General features: G+C 45.9%; 1 protein-coding gene across 2 annotated transcripts; it reads left to right on the plus strand.

The window, feature by feature from the left end:
* The first annotated feature begins 46 nt into the window (after positions 1–46).
* Ubxn8 (UBX domain protein 8) lies at positions 47–27,797 on the plus strand. 2 transcript variants are annotated; one of them, XM_021169929.3, is made up of 8 exons: positions 48–449; positions 9,619–9,741; positions 12,837–12,913; positions 14,523–14,648; positions 18,949–19,086; positions 21,871–21,912; positions 25,266–25,340; positions 26,845–27,797. In XM_021169929.3, exons 1-8 carry the CDS (start codon positions 362–364, stop codon positions 27,013–27,015), a joined length of 840 nt encoding a protein of 279 aa, XP_021025588.1. In that variant the 5' UTR covers positions 48–361; the 3' UTR covers positions 27,016–27,797. The 2 variants fall into 2 exon arrangements, with proteins under 2 accessions (XP_021025589.1, XP_021025588.1); XM_021169930.3 differs by lacking the exon at positions 18,949–19,086 and having other exon boundaries at positions 47–449.
* Positions 27,798–27,817: the final 20 nt, after the last annotated feature.

The raw sequence follows: 27,817 nt of genomic DNA on the forward strand, positions 1-27,817 counted from the left end.
TGCTTAGTAACTAGTTAGCTAGGAACCAAACGCCCTGTTACCCCCAAGGGCCACAAGGCCACGGGGCCTCGCAGCGTCAACCGCCCCCTTTAAGTCATTTCAGTCTTCTGAGCACCATCTTTTAGACCTGCACAGTCTGATAAGCCACTGTCATCGTGACCACCCTCAGATCCACAGGACGGGGACCGCCCCAGCCGAAGGAGATGACCCGCGCCGTCTGAGCAATCGCATCCCCGCCCGCGCCCCAGCCCCAGGGCATAGCAACCTCCCTCCATTCCTCCCAGCCTGAGGCCTCCGCGGCGAGCTCGCGGAAGGCACGGCCGGAAGGGGCGGGCACTGCGCCCGGCGAGCCCTCCGCGCCATGGCTTCTCGTGGCGTCGTTGGCCTTTTCTTGCTCTCTGCTCTCCCTCTCTTGTGTCTGGAGCTCCGGCGCGGGATCCCGAGTCTCGGTAAGTGTTGCCTTTCTCCTCTCGGTGCTCCCAGCTGGGGTGTTGTCACCTGAGCCGCGCGGACCTCCGCGCGCTTTTGACTACAATCCCCAGAATCCATCGCGCCCGCCCCTCTTCCGGAGCCGCTTCCATTTCCGCGGGAAAAAGTTCTCTTCCTCTGGCCAGGGTCGGCTTGGAAAGGGACCGGAGTGAGAAGCGCGGGGACAGATAGGAACTGTTCCGCCTCTAAGAGTAACGAGAGCCGGAAATAAATAAGCTGATAGCTGAGCCATGTTTCAGGTGAAAGCCTTTGTGTCATGATCAAGGAATGGACGAAAGGAGTCCCCAAATATCATTTATGAGATTCTTATTCTAAGTCAGACCCTGTTTGCAATCTCACTCTCCACTACTGCCACGACGACTTGTAGGTACCGTTAGCCTAAAAAAACAAGGCTCTGCTCCAGAGCAGGTCAGAGTTTATTTTGGAATCGAATCTAAATGTCCGTGGTGTTCTGAGAATACGGATTTGGGTTCCTTCAAATACTCGGTTCCACGGTTCCATAAAGTTTTTATTGTAACAGCCAAAAAATGTCACAAAACACCTCAAATATATGTAGGTCCATCAGGGAGATGAGTTACAGCAACGTGTAGGAAAACGTCTCGCAGAGGGCTCAGGTGCTCACAAAGTAACAAACTTTTGGATTGGTGGAAGGGTGTGGGCTAAGTTAATTATTGCGTAGGTTCCATGTGATAGGCATAGTTAGGTCAGGCGTAGAGGTGAACAATGAGTGACTATTAAGGGGGCTAATTAAAGCCCATAATAATCCATGGTTAGGCTCTGGACCTGCAACATTTGAACCACTCCATAGTCTAAAAAGTTCTTATCAGTTAATCACCTTCTGTAGAACCTACAAAGTAAGGGGGTACTTGAGTTTACAGTACTGTTAAAATCCTTACATTGGAGAGCACTGTGATTTATTGAGGACGATCAGTGACTAATTGGAGGTGGTTTTGATCTTTTTTTTTTAAAAGATTTATTTATTATATGTAAGAACACACAGTAGCTGTCTTCAGATACACCAGAAGAGGGCATTAGATCTCATTATGAATGGTTGTGGGCCACCATGTGGTTGATGGGGATTGAATTTAGGACCTTTGGAAGATCAGTCAGTGCTCTTAACTGCTTAGCCATCTCTCCAGCTCTTCCTTCCTTCCTTCCTTCCTTCCTTCCTTCCTTCCTTCCTTTCTTTCTTTCTCTCCCTCTCTCTCGTTTTTCTGTGTAACAGCCCTTGGTGCCCTGGAATCACTTTATAGAGCAGGCTGGCCTTGAGCTCATAGAGATCCACCTGCCTCTGCCTCCCGAGTGCTGGGATTAAAGTGAAAGACCCACAACGTGAGGACTCCCTCACGTTCTGACTCAGGAGAGGCGACACCCCAAAATCACCCACAAGAAACGATCTTGCTGCAACTTGCAAGAGGATTTTTATTCGAGAGCGTTCTCGGGCCCATGGTCATACACCACGCAGGGGTAGAGGATCATGGCGCCCTGAGTAGCTGAGTAAGGGGATATTTAAAGGAAGAAACCACAATTCATGGAGGTGGGGAGGGCGTTGTTGGAAAATACCAAAAATACCAGTTAAGAGTCACAAGGAAGTATAAAGTCACAAGTGTCAGGTTATCTCTCAAGGCAGTTTCTAAGAGCCCCTAACAATCTAAGAGCCCCTAAAGGTAGCACATTTGCATTGCAGGTTCCAGTAATGGTCAGGGTGCCATTCTTTGAATTGAACCCAGGAAGCGGGTAGGTGGAGGAATGTCGCTATCTGTTTTATGACCAGTACCTGGAGCACTAAGCCACAAAGGCTACACTCCCAAGCCTGGGCCCAAAAGCCTTGAATTTTGTTTTTACTTTGCTATACTTTTTTAATACTTCTTCATTCCCCACTTCTTCTAGTTAATAGTTCTAATCTTAGAACTAGACACTATCTTCTCCCTGACATAGTTGATCCTTTAGGGCATGGTACTGTTATCTCAAAACTAAAAGCCACACTGCATTAATTCTTGTTTTAATAAAGGTGACTTGCCTATTTAACACACATGGACCTATAATGAAAAGCAGAAGCAAAATCAAAAGGGGTCCCATAAAGGTAGAAAGTAGGGTGGTCAAGAGTACAAGATAAGGGCCTTTCCATCCGAGGCTCAAGGTTTTCTGCGTGGAGATGTCTAGCAGGTCTTCTGGAGCAGGCCTTCTGGAGCTGCTTTTTGCTCGCTGTCTCACTCACTGGAGCACCTTGAGCCTAGAGAACAAAGGCTGGGAAAGCAGCATGTCAGCACTATGTACAGAGGCTATTTTTACCAGTGGAGGGGGTCCTCTGTAGAGTAATTCATAAGGGGGTCAGTCTAAACTGTCCAGGGGTGTTTTTAACCCTGAAGAGCAAAGGGTAGGAGAGCTATCCAATCATTAGCGCCAGTCTCTGTTGTCAATTTGGTAAGGGTCTCTTAATGGTTCTATTTATTTTCTCTACCTGTCCTGAGCTTTGGGCCTGTATGCACAATGTAACTTCTAACCGATCTCTAATATCTTGGCCAGTCCCTGATTTACCTGGGCAACAAAGGCAGATCTATTACCTTGGGAAGATTTCTTTTAGGATCTTCAGTCCTGGTAGGAAAAGCTTCTATCCATCTTGAAACGGTGTCTATAAACACTAACAAGTACTTGTTGCAATATCTAGCTGGCTTAATTTCTGTAAATTCTACCTCGTCATAGCACAGGCCTTGCAGCTTTTGACTATTTCTTCTGCCAAGTCAGAGAGTCCTGTAACATAGTAGTCAAAGGACCTAACCACACCTTTGAATTTCTTGGCCCCCAGGTGGGTCAAATACTGTCCAAACTTGATAGTGCTCAGGGGTGTATCTAAAGCTGGTCTCTCTGATGTCATAATAATCTTTAGGCTCCTTGACTGCCAGGATCATTGCTCCTTGAGTCACCTGTTTGGTAGTTAGATCTGCTATCTGATTTTCTTTAGCCACAGCATCTTAGGTCTTTTTCTGCAGATGTCAACAGCCCTCTTTGTCTGTATATTGCTCCGTACAGTGGCAAAAGCATACCTGCTGTCAGTGTAGACTTTTCTTTTGCCATTTATGGACCTTGTCTCAAAGTCACAAGTTCAGCTTTCTGTCCACCACCATACTGCTGTCCCCGCCTTCTGCTTACCTTTAACCTCGAGGCTACTGTCATCAGTGTACCAGCTCGAACCCTCAGGCCAAGGCTGATCTGATCCTTCAGATCATTTCAAGTACCAGTTTCTCAGCACAGTGATGAGTAGGTGCAGTCTCACGCAGTGGGACAGCAGGTGGAACGAAGCGAAGGTCACTCGTTCAGTCAACAAAAAGTTCTGATGTGTCACAGGAGCATTGGTAGTCATCCATCAGTCAGGGGGCTTTTGGATAATGCTTTCAAGAGCGTGGGATGCCATTACAGCTAGTTACTGTCCCAGAGTGAGCTTATCAGCATCCTTGACAAGCAGATTATGGCAGCAATAGCTTTCAGGCAAGAAAACCACCCGCTGGCAAGAGGGTGTAACTTCTTGGATAGGTAAGCCACTGGCCTTTTTCAAAGTCCCAAAGTCTGAGAAAGGACTCCTCTGGTGACCCCTGATCTCTCTTCCACATAAAGAGTGAAAGGCTTGGTTAGGTCAGACAAAGGCTGGCCATCAGTAGGGCCTGTTTTATTTCTCTAAAGGCTTTCTGGCAATCCGGGATCCACAAAACACCTCCCCTTTCTTGGTTAGGGGGTACAACAGGGCAGCTAAGGTCGCCAACCCAGGTGTCTAGAGTCTGTAGAAGCCAGCAGTACCCAAGAATTTTCTTACTTGCCTTAGCGTAGTTAGCCACTACTTCCCATCTCGAAGGGTGTATCTCAAGTAAGTAACTTCAGTTTGACATAGCTGAGCCTTTTTAGCTGAGGCTCGGTCTTCAGTTGCCCAGGTTTCCTGTCTAGATCCTGTCTTTTTCTTTCTCTCCTATTACTGTGGCCAAGATTCTAGTCAAATTTCTCTCTTGTCTACGATCCCTCCTGTTTTCTCTTTCTTCTGCCTCCCGCCTCTCTCTCTCACACACACACACTTTCTCTGCCTCTTTACTAGATTGCCTAACTGTCTCCCTCTTTTCTCTGAAGCTTTTTTCTGATATCGGGGGCCAACTGCCTTATGAAGGCCAGCCAGGCCACTGAGGCCTTCTGGGCTTCCGAGGTAAGATTAAAGGGAGTGAACTGCCTGAAGGCTTCCATAAGTCTTTCAAGGAACATTGAGGGAGGTTCGATCGGCCCCTGCATTACCTCTTACCTTAGCCAAATTAGTGGGCCCATCTTGAGGCACCTTGGAGACCAGAGCCTGGCGTTAGATTTTCAAGCTCTCCTTACCTTCAGCCATGTCGCAGTCGCAACTGGGGCGAGTCAAAAGGAATCCCATGTCGATCTCATTTTGTAGCTGTGTAGACCGCCATTGGCTTCCGTGCCATTTTTCTAGCCTCTAACAGAATTCTCTCTCGCTCTTCGGTTGTTAAGAGCATCTGCAACAGCTGTTGACAATCATCTCAAGTAGGCTGATGAGAGAACATAAGGAACTCTACCAACCCTGTGAGGCATTGGGGATCCTGAGAAAGGGGGTGGTTAGTTCTCCAGTTATAAATACCAGCAGAGGAAAATGACCAGTACTGAAGGGTTAAAGTTTGGGCCGGTCCACCAGAGTCCGCCCGGACTCTGTGCTCTGCAGTTCCATGTACCCGCAGCGGTCCGCCTCTCGACACCCCGAGGGGCTTAGGGTTCCCTCCGCGGCTGGGGTTGAGGCTGTGGATAAGGGGAAGGTTGTGGACTAGGCCACTCAGGAGGCTTCATACAACCACAATTTTGAGAAGCAAAACCAAATTTTAACAGTGAAAACAATCTAGTTTTTTCTTTAAAAATGAACTCTAAAAACATTACTTGCTATAAATTTTGGCTGCCTGTTCCTGCACACAAACACAAGAAGGTGTAGCCGCCAATATTTCAAAAAGACAATACCCTAAATCTTATCTTTTATAAATCGGATTTCTAGGATAAGAATTACATAGAATATTATTCAATTTAGGCGTATCTTTAGAGACCTGTTCCCATGGATTGTCTCATGCTGCATGTTGTAGTTCTAAATTACTCTAACCCAGAGTTAACAGTTTTAAGTCAACTTTTTGTTACCAATGTTACAAATTTTTAATCATAACTAATAACTTATGAGCCACGAATCTATAACCAAGACATATAAAAACATATTTATACTTTTGAAACTATTTAGAAACAAAAATGAAATGGCCGCATACATTTGCTCATTTAAACCAAACAAAATTCTTAATTTTTCTAGCTGTAACTTCAAGAGAGGAGCACCTTGTCACCTGATGAATCTAATTATCACAAGCACAGAGATTTTTGTAGAACTTGAGAAGCTGCTGGTCCCTATAAGAGCAGCATTTATAATCAGCTCCTAGCAGGACTTCTCTAGCCACACTAGATTCCTAACTACAGGTGCAGGGCCCCAAAGACCAATTAATACTCTTTATTTTATTTTATTTTTTACCAAATTATCCCCAGATAGTCGGAGAGTACTGCTTTTCTCAAAACCCATTCTCTCACATCTCAGGTGTAAACTATCTCTAGTCAGGGTATGAAGCACCTATGAGAATTACCTTTGCTTTTCTAGATTTTCACATAGCTCTAAACACATACACAAAAACACATAAAACAGAAACCAACAGATCCAGACACATTCGACCCTTTCTTGTCCTCTACAAGCAGGCAAGAGAATTAGACGATTTTGGAGGGGGAAGCTTCCGCTTCAACAGAACTCGGGGTCCCTCTGACCGATCCGGAGACGGCCAGGCGTCCCTGGCTCTCCTTACCTCCCAGGGCGTCCCCCAGGGCCACAGCCTGTGGTCCTCCTAGCACGTCTGCCGACCACAGTCCTCCAGTCCTTACGGCCCAAAAGGACAGCTGCAAATACCGACCGCGCGCACATTTCAGACCCCATCACCCCATCGTCTACAAACACCAGCATCCATTTCTACCTAGACGACCAAAACCAGAGAAGCACACTTGTTCCTCACTCTGCCAGGTGTAAAACCAAGGCACGAGGTGGGACTCGAACCCACGATCTCGCAACCCGAAAACCAAGACACAAATTTCACTCTGCCAGGTGTAAAACCAAGGCACGAGGTGGGACTCGAACCCACGATCTCGCAACCCGAAAACCAAGACACAAATTTCACTCTGCCAGGTGTAAAACCAAGGCACGAGGTGGGACTCGAACCCACGATCTCGCAACCTGAAAACCAAGACACAAATTTAATAAACTCAGATGGATCCGAACTCAGACTTCGCCATGCTTCAGAAACATAGGACAAGACACAAACAACCCAACACAACAAGCACATGTTCCAATGTTCGTTTCAGAAAACAGACACTCAAAACAGAGACACCGGCCGGCACACACACAAGAGGGGATCCCCATACCTCCAAGTCGGTTCTCGGGTGTGAGGGGTGGTCGCGTTTCCCGGCCAATGCACCAAATGAAAGACCCACAACGTGAGGACTCCCTCACGTTCTGACTCAGGAGAGGCGACACCCCAAAATCACCCACAAGAAACGATCTTGCTGCAACTTGCAAGAGGATTTTTATTCGAGAGCGTTCTCGGGCCCATGGTCATACACCACGCAGGGGTAGAGGATCATGGCGCCCTGAGTAGCTGAGTAAGGGGATATTTAAAGGAAGAAACCACAATTCATGGAGGTGGGGAGGGCGTTGTTGGAAAATACCAAAAATACCAGTTAAGAGTCACAAGGAAGTATAAAGTCACAAGTGTCAGGTTATCTCTCAAGGCAGTTTCTAAGAGCCCCTAACAATCTAAGAGCCCCTAAAGGTAGCACATTTGCATTGCAGGTTCCAGTAATGGTCAGGGTGCCATTCTTTGAATTGAACCCAGGAAGCGGGTAGGTGGAGGAATGTCGCTATCTGTTTTATGACCAGTACCTGGAGCACTAAGCCACAAAGGCTACACTCCCAAGCCTGGGCCCAAAAGCCTTGAATTTTGTTTTTACTTTGCTATACTTTTTTAATACTTCTTCAAAAGGTGTGCGTCACCATTACACTGCATGGTTTTTCTTTTTATGTGTGTCTTTTGAGTCTTCAGCTAGCTTAGGTTAGCTTGCGTCTTGAAGCAAACCTCCTGCCTCAGGTTTCCATGTCCTGAGAAGGATAGGTGACAGCCTAGGTAACCCATAGTTTCTTTTCTCTCTCTCTCTCTCTCTCTCTCTCTCTCTCTCTCTCTCTCTCTCTGTCTCTCTCTCTCTCTCTCTCTCTCTCTCTCTCTCTCTCTCTCTCTCTCTCGACAGGGTTTCTCTGTAGCCCTGACTGTCCTGGAACTCACTTTGTAGACCAGGCTGGCCTCGAACTCAGAAATCCACCTGCCTCTGCCTCCCGAGTGCTGGGATCAAAGGCATGCGCCACCACACCCGGCTAACCCATAGTTTTTTAAAGGGCCATTCTGGATTCTGTGTGGAGAATGCTTTGGAAGGGAGCTATAGTGCAGAGTAGTGAGGCAAGTTAGAGTTTGCTGTAGTGAATAGTTACGGGGATGGCTTAGACTGGGGCAACAAAGGAATATGAATGAATTGTGGACAGAGTTGAGATATGGTGAAGCAGAAACAAAAGACCGCAGGTTACTCTCCATGTCTGCCTCCCTCCTTAAGCACACTTTGTGTGGTGTGTTGGTGGTGGTGGGTTTTGTTTGTTTGTTTGTTTTTTGAGACAGTTTCTCTGTGTAGCCCTGGCTGACCTGGAACTCACTCTGTAGACCAGGCTAGCCTGGAACTCAGAGATCAGCCTGCCTCTGCCTCTTAAGTGCTGGGATTAAAGGAATATGTCATCACTGCCCAGACTCTAAAGCTAATGGCCAAGCTAAAGTTCTTTTTCCTCCAGCCTGCCTCGTCTGCCTTCTGGACAAGGAGTCAGATGCCCTGAAACATGCCCAAGAGAAGTGAAAATGAAATGATCTTTGAAAAGCTACATTAGGGGCTGGAGCGATGGCTCCCTGGTTAAGAGCACTGGCTGCTCTTCCAATGGACTCAGGTTCAATTCCTGAACGCACATAGCAACTCAAGCCTGTCTGTAACTCAGTCCCAGAGGAAACCAACACCTCGCATAGACATACATCGCAGGCAAAACTAATACACATAGAATAAAAATAATGTGAAAAAGCTAGGTTGGAGTATATAAAGACTTTTTAAGCTTAAGCTTCTTCTTTTCTTTTCTTTTTTTTTTTTTTTTTTTTTTTACTAAAGATGTATTTATTTATTATATGTAAGTACACTGTAGCTGTCTTCAGACACTCCAGAAGAGGGCGCCAGATCTCATTACGGATGGTTGTTAGCCACCATGTGGTTGCTGGGATTTGAACTCTGGACCTTTGGAAGAGCAGTCGGGTGCTCTTACCCACTGAGCCATCTCACCAGCCCCTTTTCTTTTCTAAAAGAAAAAAAGATTGATTTATTACTATACATAAGTACACTGTAACTGACTTCAGACACACCAGAAGAGGGCATCAGATCCCATTACAGATGGTTGTGAGCTACCATGTGGTTGCTGGGATTTGAACTCAGGACCTTTGGAAGAGCAATCAGTGCTCTTACCCTCTGAGCCATCTCGCCAGCCCCTTTTTTTTTCTTTTCTTTTCTTTTTTTTTTTTTTAGACAGGGTTTCTCTGTGTAGCCCTGGCTGTCCTGGAACTCACTATGTAGACCAGCCTGGCCTCGAACTCAGAAATCCTCCTGCCTCTGCCTCCCAAGTGCTGGGATTAAAGGCGTGCACCACCACCGCCCGGCTAGTTTTATGCATTATTAATGCTCGTAATATTTCCTTATGCAGCTGAACACTGTGTTCCTAAAATAGGATGCTTCTTCTAGAATGATTCTCTGACAGTTTGTTGTGGCAGTGACCACCATGTTGAACTTCAGGGCCCTGGAAGACTTAGGAAACTGATCAGGAGGCTTGTATCATTTCGTATCTAACTCTGCTTTCTGGTGCAAACAATCTGCCTTTTATTAGCAGGACCAAGGAAAGAGAAACTTTCTTTTAAAGAAACATGTTTAATTATTTTTTTTATTTTTAAGGAATTAAAGACCTCATTTTGCTGAGTGGCCGGATATTCCTACTGCTGGCCCTGCTTACCTTAGTCATTTCTGTGACCAACTCCTGGTTTAATTCACTGAAACCTTCCCAAGGTCATCTGAAAGGTAAGTTTACCCAAAAAATAAATAAATAAATAAAAATAAATAAAAAGTAACCCTTTCTACTCAAATTTTTTCTTTTGTTTATTTTACAGCAAGAACTGGTTTATCATTGATTTATTATATGTAATAATTTCAAGTGGGAGCCTGTTCTTTCCTTAGGCTCTCTCCTTCTAACACGTGGGTTCCAAGGATGACTAAGGTCTTAGGTTTGGCAGCAAGTGTCTTTACCCACTGAGCCATCTCACCAGCCTTAGGAGCTTCAAAAGCCCTAGATAGAGAGGTGGGGTGGTAAAGAGAACTGGCCGCTCTTCCAGAGGCCCAAGCTCCAGTCCCAGCACCCAAGGTGTTTAACAGATCCTGGAGATCCGACATCTGACTCCCTCTTCTGGCCTCTGTGGGCACTGCATGCACGTGGTACATTACTCACAGACACACATAACATTTTAAACAAAACAACAAAAAAACAGTTTTTTTTTCTTTTTTTAGCATTTCATTCTTTTGTTGGGGGGTGGGGGGGTTGAGACAGGGTTTCTCTGTAGCCTTGGCTGTCCTGGAACTCTATACTCACTGTACTCTGCCTCTGTCTCCCAAGTGCTGGGATTAAAGGCGTGTGCCACCACTGCCTGGCAATTTGTGGGTTTTAAAAAAGAATAATTTATTCATTTTTATTATTTTATTATTATTATTTTTATGTGCATTGATGTTTTGCCTGCCTTTGTCCGTGTGAGGGTGTCAGATCCCTGGAACTGGACTCACAAGACAGTTGTGAGCTGCCAAGTGGGTTCTGGGGATCGAACCCAGGTCCTCTGGAAGAGCAGCCAGTTCTCTTAACCCCTGGGGAGCCATCTCTCCAGCCCTTGCTTTGTTTTTTTTTAAGATAGGCTCTCAGATAGCCCAGGTTGCTTATTATTTACTGTCTAGTTGAGGATGACTTTGAACTTCTGATCTTCCTGCCTCCACCTCCTGCCTGCTGAGATTACAGATCTGCACCAACACAGTTGGTAGTCTGTGATGCTGAGGATCCAAGCCAAGGCCTGTGGGTTAGGCCAGCATTATACTGACCAAGCTACGCCCTTCGACCTGTGATTTACTGCTTTTAAAATATAAGTAAATACAACAAATGGTGCAAAGCTCTTATAGCTCTCTCACATCAGCCCTGTAGAAAACATAATTGCAAAAGATTATTCAACCCAATAATATATGGCAGTGTGGGTGCTTTGGGGAGTTCCAGTCATAGATTTTGGATTTTTCTCTGCTTTGATCTCTCATCCTTCAAATGACTCAGTTTGGATATTCAACCAAAACATTGTGATTTTCCGTTAGGGATTTTGTATGGATGTGTTTTCAGTGCTTGCTGTGAACTTCGGCTGTAGAAGTATGAAGAGCATAGGGTGCCCTGCTTTCAGTCCTTAGCACTCAAAAAAAACCCAAAAAAACAAAAAACCTAATAAAAACTAACGCAGTGTTGCTATCAAGGCGATGGTTTGCTGCAGACCTTGCATCGGAAGCCCCTGTGGTTTGCTGTTTATAAATATGGAAATGCGCCCTCCATGGTTTCTGCCCTTGTAAATTGTTCCTTTGCAATATTTGGGTGTGAGTCCTGTGGCTCATCTAAGGGCTGCTGCGTCCTGCCTGCCTCCCTACCTGCCGCTGGGGTGCCTGGAGCGTCTCAGGCAAGCCATTCAGGGGAGGCAAAACGCAGCCTACAATGGAGGTCCTCAGTTCGTGTTTTCCCAGGGTGGGAAACAACGGAGTCCGGGATGGTTGCCCGGGTTCCCAGTCTCCTGTGTACCCAGGCGCAGCTCGGGTAGCTCTGGGGGTTGGGAACGGGGGTCCCAGTTGGCGCTTCCCCTCAGAGTATCCACGTGCCAGGCAGGAAGGGGAAGACAGAGCCCTGGCAGGGGAGCTGAACCGGTTTGGTTCGATTGGGAGAGAGAAGGCCTTCACCAAGCAGATTAGGCACAGCTCTTTATGACAACGAGCCCCTCCTACACCCATCCTTGATGGAGAGATGGTCTGTGCTTGTTCAAACTGCTGTTTTTGATGGTGAATGAGAATGCTCAGGGTGAACCAGGGATTAAACACCTTTTTGCAGGATGGAATGGCCAGGAAGGGAAGCGAATTGGCTGAACGCTCGCCGGGGGTGGCGAGCCGGGGTTGCGGGGTGCGGGGTGTTCCAGATACCTCATTAGTATGGATTGTAGTAGCAGGGTTTTTTGCTACCTGACTGACTCTTAGTGGTTTGTTCCAGAGCAGGTAGAGGGAGGTAGAAGCAGGCGGGAGTGGCCTCATTCCTACTGTTCTCTATTCTGAGATTTATGCAGTTTGGGCACACTCAACCTTATCAGTTCGTCTGTCTGGTGGCACGGTCCACTTGCCCCAAAGTTCTTGGCATAATCCTCACTGCAGGTTGATGCTATGCAACGTGTAACCTTAAAGCTGTGTTTAGGCTAGGAATGTGGCACGTGCCACAGGAGGATCCCGGGTTTGAAGCCAGCTAGGGCTACATAGGGAGACCCTGTCTCCAAAAAAAAAGAGTTTGTTATATACAATATAATATTATAATAATATACAAGGTTAGTGAATTGTCTTAGAACAGCTTTTATTATGGGTTTCATATGTACATGTTTGTTTGTTGGTTGGTTTTTGTTTATTTTTTTATTTTATTTTATTTTTTTTTTTGAGACAGGATCTCTCTGTGTAGCCCTGGCTGTCCTGGAACTCACTTTGTAGACCAGGCTGGCCTTGAACTCAGAAATCTGCCTGCCTCTGCCTCTCAAGTGCTGGGATTAAAGGTGTGTGCCACCACCGCTGGCACATGTTTTGAATATTTGAAAAGTATGTAGTGTTCATATCTAAAGACTTAGTCTCGCCGGGCGTGGTGGCGCACGCCTTTAATCCCAGCACTCGGGAGGCAGAGGCAGACGGATTTCTGAGTTCGAGGCCAGCCTGGTCTACAAAGTGAGTGCCAGGACAGCCAGGGCTACACAGAAAAACCCTGTCTCGAAAAAAAAGAAAAAAAAAAAAAAGACTTAGTCTCAGAGAAAATGCATTTGATTCTTTGAACTTCAGAATTAAAAAGTGCTTCTTTGTTTTAGATTCAGAAGGAGAAAAAGAGAATGAGAAAAGACAGAGACTGGTGAGGGAAAGGCAACAGGAAGCCCAGGGTGAGAAGGTAAGGCTCAGCGCTTGAGGGGGTGAGGGCACCTTGGGGCTGCCTCACCATCTGCGAGGGAACAATCACTGATGTCTAATGCACAAGGCATAACATTTTACCTTCCCTTCTTTTCTGAGACAAGGTCTCTTGTATTGTAAGACGACCTTGAATTTACAGTGTCATTGAGGATAACCTTGAGGATAAACTTTCTTCCACTTCTTTTTATTTATTTATTTTTTTTTATGTTTATTTTTGGTTTTGGTTTTTTTCTTTTTTTTTTTTAAAGATTTATTTATTTATTTATTATATGTAAGTACACTATAGCTGTCTTCAGACACACCAGAAGAGGGCATCAGATCTCATTACAGGTGGTTGTGAGCCACCATGTGGTTGCTGGGATTTGAACTTCGGACCTTCGGAAGAGCAGTCGGGTGCTCTTACCCACTGAGCCATCTCACCAGCCCTTTCTTCCACTTCTTAAGGGCTGGGATTACCATGCTCAATGTTGACCCTTTAAAATTACAACTAAAACCCCTTATTTATTACATTTCATTCCTTCTTCATTCATGCGTCTGTGGGACGCGTGCGGAAAGAGTTGGTTCTTTCCTTGCCCCAGGATTTGAACTCAGGTGGTCAGGCGTGGAGACAGATGTCTTTACCCACTTGGACAGTTGGACTTGCCCTGGCCACTGTTGTAGCCACTGGTGGCCTCAGTCTCAGGATCTTCTGTCTTACATATGCAATATGTATATATATATATTATTATTATTTCTGAGTGTTAGTCACTGTCCTGTTGCTGCAGAGACACCACAGCCAAGACAACTTTTCTAAAAGGAAGCAGTTAACTACGGGCCCGCTTAGTCCACGGTCGTCAAGGACGGAAACAAGTATGGCACTGCAGGAGTAGCTGAGAGTTTTTCTGCCTGGTCCTCAGGTAGCAGGCAGAGTGGAAGATGCTGGAGCTGGCATGGACTTGTTTGTTTGTTTGTTTTGTTTTGTTTTGTTTTTTGTCTTTTGAGACAGGGTTTCTCTGTATAGCCCTGGCTGTCCTGGAACTCACTTTGTAGACCAGGCTGGCCTCGAACTCAGAAATCCGCCTGCCTTTGCCTCCCGAGTGCTGGGATTAAAGGCGTGCACCACCACACCCGGCTTGGCATGGACATCCCACCCCCAGTGACACACCACCTCCCACAAGCCTGTCTTAGGGTCACTATGGCTGTGATGAAACACCTTGACCACATCCACTCTTATAAAGGAAAGCATTTGATTGGGGCCGGCTTACAGTTCAGAGGTTCAGTCCATTGTCATCTTGGCGGGACACATGGCAGTGTGCAGGCAGATGTGGTGTTGGGGAGGTAGCTGAGAGTTCTACATCCTGATTGGCATGCAGCCGGGAGAGACGCTGGGCCTGGCTTTAGCTCCCCCACCCCCACCATGCATAACAAGGCCTCCTCATTGAAGGATTGCATTTCCAATCATGCCAGCCCCTCACCACTAAGCATTCAAAGAGATGAGCGCATGGGGCGGGGTCGTTCCTATTTAAACCCCCTTAGGTTTCAAACCTTGCTCTTGATTTAGAGCGTAGACAACACTAATGTATAGTAATTGCACGTTCTTGCTCCTCCAGGCCAGCAGATATATAGAGAATGTTTTAAAGCCTCAGCAGGAAATGAAGTTGAAAAAACTGGAGGAGCGGTTTTATCAGATGACAGGGGAGACCTGGAAGCTCACCACCGGCCACCGACTCCTAGAGGTTAGAGAACTCTGCTTTTGTATTTTGGATACTATTGTCTATTTCCTGTTGGGGGTGTGTGTGTGTGTGTGTTTGCGTGCGTGCATGCCCGTGTATACACACACACACACACACACACACACACACACATTTTATGCCCAGTGTGTACAAGTGTACTTGTCCATATAGGCACATGCTGGAGGTAGTGCCAGTCCTGTATTCTACTTTGGAGAGCTACTCTCTCACTGAACCTAGAGCTCACAGTTTTATCTAGGCTGGCTGGACGGGTCTGGGTCCTGACCTAACCCCCACCCCACCCCCGACTCCCATGTCACCCCGCCTATTTAATGTATGGGTTTGGGGCTTCTAAACTCAGGTCCTTATGAGCAGAGCAGCAAGTGCTTTCTCACTGAGACATCTCCCCAGCTCCTGTGTGTCCTTTACATAGATTGCTAAGGCCCATATTTATGCTCATGTTTCCTTGTATATGCAGTTATTTGCATGTATGTGCTTGGTAGGGTTTTGAGTCCGGGTCTTGCTGTGGAACTCAGGCCAGCCTTGAACTCATTTTGTTGCCATGGTTGACCTCCCGCTTGCAGCGATTCTCCTGTCTCTGTCCCGTTAAGTGCCGGGGTTGCAGGCATACACCACAACGCTTGACTCTGAATCAGTTTTATTATTCGGTGCATTTGTGTGTGAAGTGGTTAAGGGACTGTATGTACTATACTGTGACAAATAAGGTGCTCTCTGAGAAAACTGCCGAGTCACACTGTTCTGAGGAAATTCTGATCTTTGCTTAAGTAAAATATTCATGTACCCAGAGTATTAAGTTCACATTAAGAAATAGATGTATTTATTTTTATTTTGTGTGCATGAGTATTTTCCTTGCATGTATTCATGTGTACTCAGGAGAGGGTGTCAGAGTCTCTGAAACTGGGAGTCCCATGGTTGTTAGCCTTCATGTGTGTGCTGGGAACCAAGCCTGTGTTGTCTATAAGAGCAGAAGGTGTTCTTCACTCCCGAGCCATCTCTCCAGCCCTAAACTCACATCGGATGGCTCATGCTTGGTTCTGTTTCTGAAATCATGGGCAATGGTCGTGTGTTGTCATTTGGAAGTGGAAGGTTACAGTTTAAGTATTTATTCAGAGAAAAGGGATACCCGGGCTTTACAGGTTAGAGTTACCTATGACAGATTTATATTAAGGCCACCTTTTGGTGTATGTTGTGTTTCCGGCTTATAGGGCATCTGACATTGTCTTGTAAAGAAAAGGATCCAGTAAAGGTGCCAGGGAGCTTATGCCATCTACAGAGCCAGTTCTTCCTTGTTTCACAATAGCAAACATACCATACAATAGTCAAGGGCCGGTAGTAACATTGATATCAATTCTGGGCAGTACACAGTGCCACTGCTCTGTGCAGTGGTCTCCTGTGTATGTGGTGACATGTGGACAAGGACAAGGCCACAGGACGTCAAATGTGTTCGCTGTCACACTCCACCTCATTTATGTCATTTTCATTTTATTACTTTATTTGTGTGGGTGGGTGTTTTTCCTGCCTGTATGTCTGTATGTACTGCACTTGTGGCTGGTGCCTAGAGAGGCCAGAAGAGGAAACTGGCTCCCCTGGAACTGGAGTTACAGATGGTTGTGAGCCGCCATGGGCGTTGAGAGTCGAAACCAGGTCTTCTGAGGGACCAGCCAGTGCTCTTGAGGACTGAGCCACCGCTGCACCTCTTCACCTCCTTCTTGACACACTGTCTCTCACTGAACCACAGCTCTCGCTGTAACCAGGCTAGCTGGCCCGAGAGTTCCTGGATCTACCCTTCCATGCCCAGCTTTTTAGATGTGTGCTGTGGATTTGAACTTAGGCCTTTCTGGTGTCAGAGCAAGCAATCTTACCCACGGAGCTGTCTTTCCATCCCCTGAGTTAGCTCCTTTTCATTTTCTCGGTTGTAGACATGGGTTGGCTGGTTTTACTTTCATTTGTTTTTGCTTTTGAGATGAGATGAGGTCTTGCCACATTCCCGGGGTTGGTTTCCACCTCTTGGCCCAAGCGTCTCAAGTAGCTGAGACCACAGGTCTCTGGGTACCACGGGGCGGCATGCTACCTTGTTCAACAGGCGGGTTTGAGGCCGTCGGCTTCAGCAGTGGTCTCAGAGTGAGTCTGCCGTTGGGACTGCTGTTTGAAAAGATTAGTGGTGACAACAGCCGGCCAGGAGCAGGGCAGACTGTTGGCGTGGTCATTCTGAGGCTTTTGTGAGAATCCTGGTGTTAGAGCTGATTTGGATGTGTTTGCCCGTCAACTCCAACTAGCGTAGTGGGGCTTGACTAGTGAACCCCTTGGCATTAACAGCTCCATTCCCGTTCCCCGTGTGTTCCTCTCACACGTTTCTCTTAATAAAGAAAGGGTGACTAAACCTCAATCAAACGGTGAATACTGACTGCAGTTCTGTGGAAAAGGTTCTGAAAACGTTAGGAGCTGAGCCGGGAAGGAGTTCCTGAGCCTGTATTAGAAGACGCTGCATTAGTGTTTGATGTCCTTGGGAGACCTGCTCTTTTCTGGGGAGAGATGAGGGGTGGGCCTCGGGGAGAAGGAAGCTGGGACTGAGAGCGGGGGTGGGAGGAGGAGAACTGTGGTCATTTATTGATGAGAGAATAAAAATAAAAAAATAAAGCCGGGCGAGGTGGCGCACACCTTTAATCCCAGCACTTGGGAGGCAGAGGCAGGCGGATTTCTGAGTTCAAGGCCAGCCTGGTCTACAAAGTGAGTTCCAGGACAGCCAGGACTATACAGAGAAACTGTGTCTCGGAAAAAAAAAACACACACACACACACACACACAAAAAAAAACCAACAAAGGCCGGGCGTGGTGGCGCACGCCTTTAATCCCAGCACTTGGGAGGCAGAGGCAGGCGGATTTCTGAGTTCGAGGCCAGCCTGGTCTACAGAGTGAGTTCCAGGACAGCCAGGACTACACAGAGAAACCCTGTCTCGAAAAACCAAAAAAAAAAAAGAAAAAAAAAAAAAAAAAAACCAACAAAATAATAAATAAATAAATAAATAAAAGAAAATTCAGCATTAATTTCCTTTGCCGAGTAGGAAGTTTGGTAGGATATTGGTGCTTTCATGCCTTTGTGACCAAAAGGCTTTAGAGAACGACTTAAGGAATTTCAGTTTCACAGAAGGTGGTCTCCGGTGGCTGGAGAGCATAGCAGGCCTGTTTCCCTCACGACGACCCCACCCCATCTTTCGCCACTTCCCCTAAGTCATCATATTCTGGATCCATTAGGACTCATTGCCTGGATCAGAATCTTTTTATGAATTGCTCTCAGAGCTCGCTCTGAGGCAGGCTCTACTGTTCTTGTGGGTGTTTTATCTAGGTGCCAAATGGAACCATTGCAGCAGATGAGAGGATAAGCGAACAAGCTTTGTGCTTCCCAGAGCAGCTGCCTTTTACAGGCCGATTCCCATGAATTGGGAAGCCTGGATGTTTCCCAGAACCATATACTGTGACTATACTTAGCTATGGATATTTTGGGATCATATACTGAGACATTTCTTTGCATGCATGCTGTGTGGCTTCCTGGGGAGACTAGACAAATTCCCACCCACCCCAGATAGCGCACTATTCACAGGCTAAGGAAACGGTTCCACCGAGTCTAGCCTGATGAGTTAGTGAATTTACAGGAGTGTAGGTGAGGGGTGCTCATCTCTGTGCCACGGGTGACAGTGACATAAAGGTGTAACCCTGGGCCTTCCTGCACATCATGGGGACTCCAGTCAGCAATAGTTCCTGTTTCTCTAACACCAAGGAGGGAGCTTTATGCACCTGAGTCTGTAATGAGCCCTGGGTCGGAGATAGCCTTGGGCCTCCTGGAGGGCGTGAGCAGGAGGAAAAACCTGCACATCCCAGCTCCTGTTTGCACGTCACCTCCCTGCATGGCTGCCGTTGTGGAGCGGATAGGACACCATTAGCCATTTCCTTGTTTCTATCTTTGGAGAGACTCTGTGCTTAGTCAGACGGGATACTCGTGAGGCAGAGCAGGAGATGCTGACTGCTCAGGGCCAGTCTGGACTCCACAGGAGTTCCTGTGAGCCGAGTGGCCCTTGTCAGCCTTTCCTAGTAGAGGAAGGAAGACCTTAGAACCTGGATAAAGGGAGATTCTGGAACTCATTCCGTGTCATGTTTTCTTGCCCAGTGAGACTATACTTTAGTTTTCTGATCGAAAAATGACTATGAGAGCTAAAAAAGGTAGCCATTATGAATGGATCCTCATCAATAGAACATGACTCTCAGAGTTATTTTGGTTGTTTTTGACCAGGGGGATGAAGATTCGGAGTTTGAAAATTCAAGTCAGGCATCTTTTGAAACAATAAACGGACAGGCAGCAAGAAGACTGAACTTGCCTAAGTTTTCAACTGAAGTTTCACCACCTGCTCGGCCGCCCCTGAGGAAGGAGGTTCATTATTCACATCCACTTCCTGAGTTTGACCTCTGATGGCAGGAGTGTGTCCTTGGAGGGGCTACTGGGGAAGGGGAGGATGCCTTTAACCCACATGGTGTCTTCCCACAACCTTGTACTGGGGTCAGCTCTGTGGACCACTGGTCCCACTTAAAAATCAAAAACCTAAGGCAGGGTAGAGGAAAGCTATGAGATGAATGGCGCCAGGCAGTGGTGGCGCACGCCTTTAATCCCAGCACTTGGGAGGCAGAGGCAGGTGGATTTCTGAGTTCGAGGCTAGCCTGGTCTACAAAGTGAGTTCCAGGACAGCCAGGACTATACAGAGAAACCCTGTCTCGAAAACAAAACAAAACAAAACAAAACAAAACAAAACAAAAAAGAGAGCGATGAATGGCACTGAAATAACTTGATAGTGAAGAGATGAAAATGGCAGCGTTCATGAAGGGAAGCATTCCTACTGGGTGTCCTAAGCCGCTGCTGTGTCGTGTCTTGAGCGCCGTCTACAGGTTGAATACTTGGGATCAAAAGTATTTCGGACTTTAGGATATTTTCTTTTTCTCTTTTTTAAAAAATATTTATTTATTTATTTTATGTATATGAGTACCCTGACCATGCACATGAGAAGAGGGTATTTGGTCCCATTACAGATGGTTCTGAGCTACCATGTGGTTGCTGGGAATTGAACCCAGGACCTCTAGAAGAGCAGCCTGTGCTCTTAACTGCTGAGCCATCTCCAGCCCCTAGGATATTTTCATGTATAAATTGAGATGTTGGGATAGTGCTCACGTGTAAATGCATCCATTCTCTGTATCTCTATTTATATAAACTGCAGACAGTTTTACTGAGCATCTCTAAATAATTCTGTGTGGAATGGCATGGCATTGTAGTCCTACCTCCCAGGAACTTCCAGCAGGCAGGCACTACAGCCTGAGGCTTTTCCTGTGTCTTTTTTTTTTAAATCATTTTTTTCCAAAGATTTATTTATTGTTATATTCGAGTACACTGTAGCTGTCATCAGACACTCCAGAAGAGAGCATCAGATCTCATTACGGATGGCTGTGAGTCACCATGTGGTGGGATTTGAATTCAGGACCTTTGGAAGAACAGTCGGTGCTCTTAACCGCTGAGCCATCTCTCCAGCCCAAATAATGCATTTTTACACAATATATTAGAACATCTTAAAAGAAAAAAAGTTAGGGGAAGCATGCTGACCACTGATAGAGGGCCTGGTACATGCTGCGTCCGGAAGCCCTGCTAGGCTGCCTTCCCATGCTGCACTCACTCTTTTCTTTCTTCTTTAATTAAGAGACATTTAAAAATGACATTTACTTACTTAGCATATATGTGTGTGTACATGGGAGTGTGAAGATCTGAGAACTCCTTGGGGAATCCATTTGTCTGGGGATTGAACTCAGGTTGTCACCCCCTGCTACTGATATGAAGGGACCATGACTGTGGCGACTTGTATGAAGTAAAACATTTTATTGGGGCTGGCTTATATTTCAGAGGTTTAGTCCGTTATTGTCATGGTGGGAGCATGGTGGGCATATGGCGGCATGCAGGCAGGCATGGTGCTGGAGAGCTAGCTGAGAGTTCTATATCAGGATCCGAAAACAGCAGAAAGAGAAACTGGAGCAGGCTTGAGCACTTGAAACCTCGAAGCCCACACGTCCTGATAGTGCCACTCCCTATGAGTCTATGAGGGCCATTTTCATTCAAACCACATCTGGTAAGCCATCTTGCTTACCAAATAGTTATTAATATAAACTTTATGTGGTATTTTTGAGATAATGTCTTACTATGTAGCTTTGGCTATCCTAGAACTTGCTGTGTAGACCAGGCTAGCCTTGGACTCAGAGATCTGCCTGTTTCTTTTATAGATCTTAAGCACCCTGGTTAAGAGAGGAAAAGACAAGAAGCAAGTTAGACACAACTGAAAACAGTTGTCTTGAGTTTTGACTGCAGTTGTAAACTAGTTCTTCCTTCCTTCCTTCCTTCCTTCCTTCCTTCCTTCCTTCCTTCCTTCCTTCCTTCTTTCCTTCTTTCTTTCCTTCTTTCCTTTGTTTTTGTTTTCTAAGACAGAATTTCTCTGTGTAGTCCTGGCTGTCTTAGAACTCACTTTGTTGAGGAAGCTGTCCTCAAACTCACAGAGATCCATCTGCCTCTGTCTCCTGAGTGCCGGAACTCTACTGTAAACTTAAAAAAAAAAAAAACTTTTATAAGAATTGCATTAGTGAGCCGGGTGTGGTGGCACACGCCTTTAATCCCAGCACTCGGGAGGCAGAGGCAGGTGGATTCCTGAGTTCGAGGCCAGCCTGGTCTACAGAGGGAGTAGAAAAACCAAAAAAAAAGAAAAAAAAAAAAAGAATTGCATTAATTATTTATTGTGTGTGTGTGTATGTATGCAGATTTGGTTCTTTTTTTTCCTTCATGTGGGTCCTAGGAATCAAAACGCAGTCATGCTGGACAGCAGCACCATTAATTGAGTCTCCAGGCCTAGTTCACTGTAAAGGTCTGATAGATGTAAATTTTTTTTTTTTTTTCGAGACAGGGTTTCTCTGTGTAGCCCTGGCTGTCCTGGAACTCACTCTGTAGACCAGGCTGGCCTCGAACTCAGAAATCCACCTGCCTCTGCCTCCCAAGTGCTGGGATTAAAGGCATGTGCTACCATGCCCTGCAGATGTAGATATTTTAGGAAGCCTTTTAAACCCTAGATGCATGTAGGCTGTTGAACAGGGTTCTTCTTGAGAATTCTCATATTCCCGTTTCATATTTCTCTAGGTTCCTGATTTACCTGAAGAACCATCAGAAACAGCTGAAGAGGTACGCCGTCGTTTCTCTTATACTCCCTTTCCTTTGTTTACATCAGGTAAGCCCTGCCTCTCCCTGGGCTTGGGGAGAAGAGCTTGCAGTTGCCTTGGAATCAGGTCTGAGTTTGGCATCAGATAGAGATGCTCAGCTGAGGCTTACTGCTAACAGCAGTACTGACACAGGCCTCCCTGTAGTCCTCCACTTAAGATGCAGCCTGCAGCTGCTGGTGCAGTTAGAGAAAGGTCTGCTGTGGCTGGGCTGGAAGGGACGGATTCTGCACCTGCCTGTCACCGTTTGTCTTTTCTGCTCCTGGCTGACTTAGTTACAGATGACGGTCTGATGCAGGGGACCATGTGTCTTTAGAACCATGAAGTTATTAGTCAGCATGCCTAGAAAGAAAACTGTCTGCATCCCATGAAGTTTAGCATCCATTAGACTCCTGAGAAAACAGCTTTTGAAGCAGCCATGCATGTTGCTACTTTGGATCTCACAGATAAAGATAATTGAGAGCAATCCAGATACTGAATCCCCAGGAGAAAGACGTGTGTGTGTGTGTGTGTTTGTGTTTGTGTGTGTGTGTGTGCGTGCGCGCGCATGCCTGCAAGAGTTTGTGCCCCACACGAGTGCAGGTGCCCACGGAGGCCAGGGGCGGTCGTTAGGTTTCCTAGGAAGGGGTTGCTGGCGGTTGTGATTCACCTGATGTGGGTGTTGGCAACTGAACCCAGGTCCTCTGCAAAAGCACTACATGTTCTCCAGCCCCTTTAAAATACATAGAGTTTCTTCTTTTAGATTTTATGTGGAGTTTTCAAGGGTCCCGCCTGTGGTTTAACAATAGAGGCATGGAGACATCTGTAGAGTGTAAGGCTTGTTTGCTGGGGGCAGTCCTTCAGCTAGCCCATCTGACTTAACCTAACCGCCCCACCATTACACCTCTGCACGTGGCTCTCCTTGTTGTACCTCCCTGCTCTTCTCCTGATGAGCAAGCCTCTGTCTCTGTCTTTCTCTCTGTCCAGTGGTTCTGCCCCAGCTCCAGCAGCTAGCTCTTTATTATGTAAAAAGTCACATTTATTCATTCCACCTGAACCAAGCAGCCCCAGGACAATGCCTGGTCCATCTCTCTGGTGCCTTTTGGCATTAAGGGCTAAGTGGCCTCCCCTGCTGCAGCCTGCCTTTTGGGGCAGGTGTGGAAGTGACAAATATTTACATATCCTATCCTGGAGTAGAAATTAACAATTGAGAAAACAGGGACACCTTTCTTTTTCTTTTTTTTTTTTAAGATTTATTTATTATTATATGTAAGTACACTATAGCTGTCTTCAGACACACCAGAAGAGGGATTATGGGTGGTTGTGAGCCACCATGTGGTTGTTGGGATTTGAACTCAGGACCTTCAGAAGAACAGTCAGTGCTCTTAACCACCTGAGCCATCTCACCAGCCCAGGGACACCTTTCTTATTCAGTTAAGATATCCCCAACTCACAACCATCCGCAACGAGATCTGGCGCCCTCTTCTGGAGTGTCTGAAGATAGCTACAGTGTACTTACATATAATAAATAAATCTTAAAAAAAAAAAAAAAAAAAAAAGATATCCCCAAATCATTTGATATGTGTGAGTGTTTTGCCTGAATTTATGTCTGTCTGTCCACCACATGCATGCCCATTATCTTAGAGTATTATTGCTGTGAAGGGACACCATGACCTTGGCAACTCTTATAAAGGAAAACTTTAATTGGGACTAGCATACAGTTTCAGAGGTTTAGTCCATTATCTTTTTTTTTTTTTTTTTTGGTTTTTTGAGACAGGGTTTCTCTGTATAGCTCTGGCTGTCCTGGAACTCACTTTGTAGACCAGGCTGGCCTCGAACTCAGAGATCCGCCTGCCTCTGCCTTATCTTTTTTTTTTTTTTTTTTTTTTTTTTAAGATTTATTTATTTATTATATATAAGTACACTGTAGCTGTCTTCAGACACCCCAGAAGAGGGCATCAGATCTCATCACGGATGGTTGTGAGCCACCATGTGGTCGCAGGGATTTGATCTTCGGAAGAACAGTCAGTGCTCCTAGCTAGAGCCATCTCTCCAGCCTGGTTTAGTCCATTATCATTGTGGTGGGAAGCACGGCAGCATCCAGGCAGACATGGTGCTGGAGATGGAGCTGAGAGTTCTACATCTTGATTCATAGAAAGCAGAAGACTGTGTCACTGAGTGTAGTGACACACTTCCTCTAACAAGGCCACACCTCCTACTAGTATCACTCCTTATGGCCAAGCATTCAAACACATGCGTCTATGGGGCTAACTATTCAAACCAGCACACCCGTGCATGTCCAAAGAGTGCATCATAACCCTAGGGTTGGGGTTAGTTTGTCAGCTGCTATGTAGGTGCTGGGAATTGAACTTGGGTCTTCTGGGAGATCAGCCAGTATGCGTAACCATCTCTCCCACCTACTTACACATTTTTTTTTGAGGTACAGTTTCATGTAGTCAGGGATGTCCTCAGACCCACTGTGTGTGGTTGCAAATCATCTTGAGCGTCTGGTCCTCTTGGCTCTACCTTTGCAGCTAGGAAGGAACTACTTGTACCACCAATGTGTGGTATAGAGTTAGGTCCTGGTTCTTCTTCCTAGCCACATGCTCTCAGAAATAAGACTCAGACTCAAAAATATATTTATAAATACCTTGGCCATACAGCTAGGCTCTACTTGAGTAGACCATAGCTAAAATAACCCAATTATTTTAACCTACATTCTGTCACGTGACTGCATTCAGATACCATGCATCCTTCTTACCCCTTCCCAGGTGGAGAGCCGGTTTGGCTCTATCCCAGACTCCTTTGTCTCCTGGGTGCTCTACCTTCCATTTCCATTTCCTGCCCAAGCTATAGACTCTGTAGCTTTTAAATTGACAGGTGGTGCATCCGTACAGTACACATGATGCTCTCTCCAGTGTGGTGTATGGGGTGCTGGGTAGTGAACCCAGGGTGTTGTGTTGCTAGGCACTCTTGTACCAGCTGAGCCTTATCCAGGCTAGCTAGAGTTCCCATCTGGACTTCTGTCTTGTTCCTGAGATGAGATCTTGCTTTGTCACTTAGGCTGGCCTCAGATTTGCAGTCTTCCTACCTGGGCATCCTGTGTGCACCGTAGGTCTGGCTGACCACTGTAGCTTACATTTTTTTTGTTTTGTTTTTTTTGGGGGGGTAGGGGGTTTTCGAGACAGGGTTTCTCTGTATAGCCCTGGCTGTCCTGGAACTCACTTTGTAGACCAGGCTGGCCTTGAACTCAGAAATCCGCCTGCCTCTGCCTCCCGAGTGCTGGGATCAAAGGTGTGTGCCACCACGCCCGGTGTAGCTTACATTTGTAATCCACAGGTAGTTACTGTTGCCCTTCGGTGCCCAAATGGACGTGTTCTGAGGAGAAGATTTTCCAAGTCGTGGAATTCACAGGTGAGGAAACCAATGTTTTCAGAAATACTGTGTTATGAAATTTGTCAACAGTGTGTTCAAGTGCAGTGGGAGACAAGACCACACAGACAGACATTGTGAGGGTTCTACATTGCAGACTGTTTGAGGGTTTAAGTTGCGATCTCTACATTAACATTGTGTTTCCCCTTTAATTTTCTTTCTTCATTTTTCATTTTAGGAAAGAATATTAAGTCTTCAGGCAGGCATTCTCTGAGCTGTATTTCTTTGGTTGTCTACTACATTTATGTTGGTGGGTAAGATACTAGGTTTTGCTGAGGCTAGCACTTACCCTGTAGTCAAGGCTGGCCTGGAACTCGGTGTCTGTGATAGCTTCCCAAATGACTGGGTTCTAGGCATGGGCTGCCACACATGGCCTCTTATTTTAAAAAGTTTTAATTGGGGCCGCAGTGTAATATGAGTATAAGGCTTCCACTGCAGGGGTTGTGGATCTGACACAGGGCAAGATTGTGAGTTCAGAGTCAGCTAGGCAGGCTCTGTCTCAAAGCAACTGTAACCTTACTGTGAGCTAAGGGGCAGAGTGGGTGCTCAGCACGTGTAGAAAACTGGGGTTCAATTCCCAACGCTTCCAAAACTATCTTAGTTAAAATAATGACAGATTTATTCTATAGGTCAGCAGTGGATTCTTGCCTGGTGGCTGGCAACATAAGGCTCTGGTTGCATGATCTGATACTTCAGAGTCCCTGGGAACATTACGTCTCTGCCATTTATCAGGCTTTTGTTGTTGAGACACAAGATCTTGCTGTTGCATGGGTTTGTCTCAAACCCAGTAACTTGGTTACAGTAATCCTCCAGTCGTAGCTTTGGTACTACAGCTATAATGGAAACAACCACACTCAGCTTACTGTTGTTTTTGAAGCAAACATGCTTTGTTTAAAATGTCATGTGTTGAGGCAATTATGATTTCAGCTGGATGTGGCAGGAAAAGGTTTCTCATGACTATGTGATTGTTTTTTGTGGTGCTGGACAATTATAGGAACGGCCCATAGTGAGTGGACTTTGTCTCAGGTGCCAAAACATGTATTTTGACAAAGCTTCTTGGTGATTTTGACCCAAGAATTTTTTCCCAAATATTTTTTGTTTTCAACTTTATTGCTGTTTTTTTTCAAGACATGGTTTCTCTGTGTAACAGCCCTGGTTGTCCTGGAACGCACTCTCCATAGACTGGGCTGGCCTCAAATTCAGAGATCCCTCTGCCTCCCAAGTGCTGGAATTAATGGTGTCTCAAATTTTTGCTAAGTATTTTTCATCTCATTTATGGATTAGGTTTTATTACTACCATGACAGTAGGCCGGCATATTTTCTGGAATAGAGACATTAAAGTCTAAAAGGATTACTTTGGATGATATGGAAATGACTTAGTTCCTAGGGACTGGATTTGAGGATGACAGAGCGATACAGTGCTATAGTGAGAGTTTCTGGAGGAACAGTGTACAGTCTGATACTTCCTTTTTTTTTTGCCTCTTAGGTCTTACTTGACTGGATGATGAAAATTGGGTACCACAAATCCCTATATAGACTTTCCACTTCCTTTCCCAGAAGGGCCCTGGAAGTGGAGGGAGGCTCGTCACTGGAGGACATAGGAATAACTGTGGATACTGTACTTAACGTGGAAGAGAAAGAGCAGAGCAGCCAGTAGAGAAGTCGGAAGCACCTGCTGTCCTTCCACAGGGCGGTGTTCATTCAAGCCAAGATGTACCTGGAGCTCCTCTTGTCCATGGGTGTCCCCCCCCCATACCCCGCCCACACCCCGTGGATGAGGACTGCTTTGCCTGTGATGGTCTGTGGCCTGTCATTATAATGTGGAAGGAAGTAAAAAGCACATAGAGTAAGACAGACCTGGATGCAGGCCTCAGCCAGGCATGGTGGGACATGCCTCAACTCCCACAATTTGAGTTAATTAGACCATCTTCAAACCAAACCAAACCCTAGCTCATATAAGAACTGGTTTCTGCTTGCGTCTACCTTACCATAAAGTATTTCACAATTCAGTCAAAATCTAAGGAGGATGAAGGAAGATTCTATTGTATTTCTAAAAATTTAAAGAACTTCCAGAGCCAACTGATCCTGTATAGTTTTGACTTAGATCTGGGGATGGAGGTTTGGTCCATGAACCTTGGGGAACATAGTGAAACCACAGTAAACAAGGCCATTGTTGTTAAGTGCATTTGGAATGTGAGCTGTCGTTTGTGTAAGGACTGATGCCCTTAGAGCATCTCTCAACCTGTGGGGTCCTGAGGGGCACAAATAACCTGTTCATAGGGGTGCATCTAAGACCATCTGCATGAGATTTACATGATGATTCTTAACAGCAGCAAAATTGCTTATAAAGTAGCAATAAAATAATTTTATGGTTGGGGGTCACCACAATATGAGGCAATGTATTAAAGGGTTGCGGTATTACAGAGGTTGAAAACTTAAGTCTGTCTTAAGGTATCTTT

The sequence above is a fragment of the Mus caroli genome, unplaced genomic scaffold (genome assembly GCF_978045245.1).
Source record: "Mus caroli unplaced genomic scaffold, Mus_caroli_1 scaffold_10, whole genome shotgun sequence".
Lineage (NCBI taxonomy): Eukaryota > Metazoa > Chordata > Mammalia > Rodentia > Muridae > Mus > Mus caroli.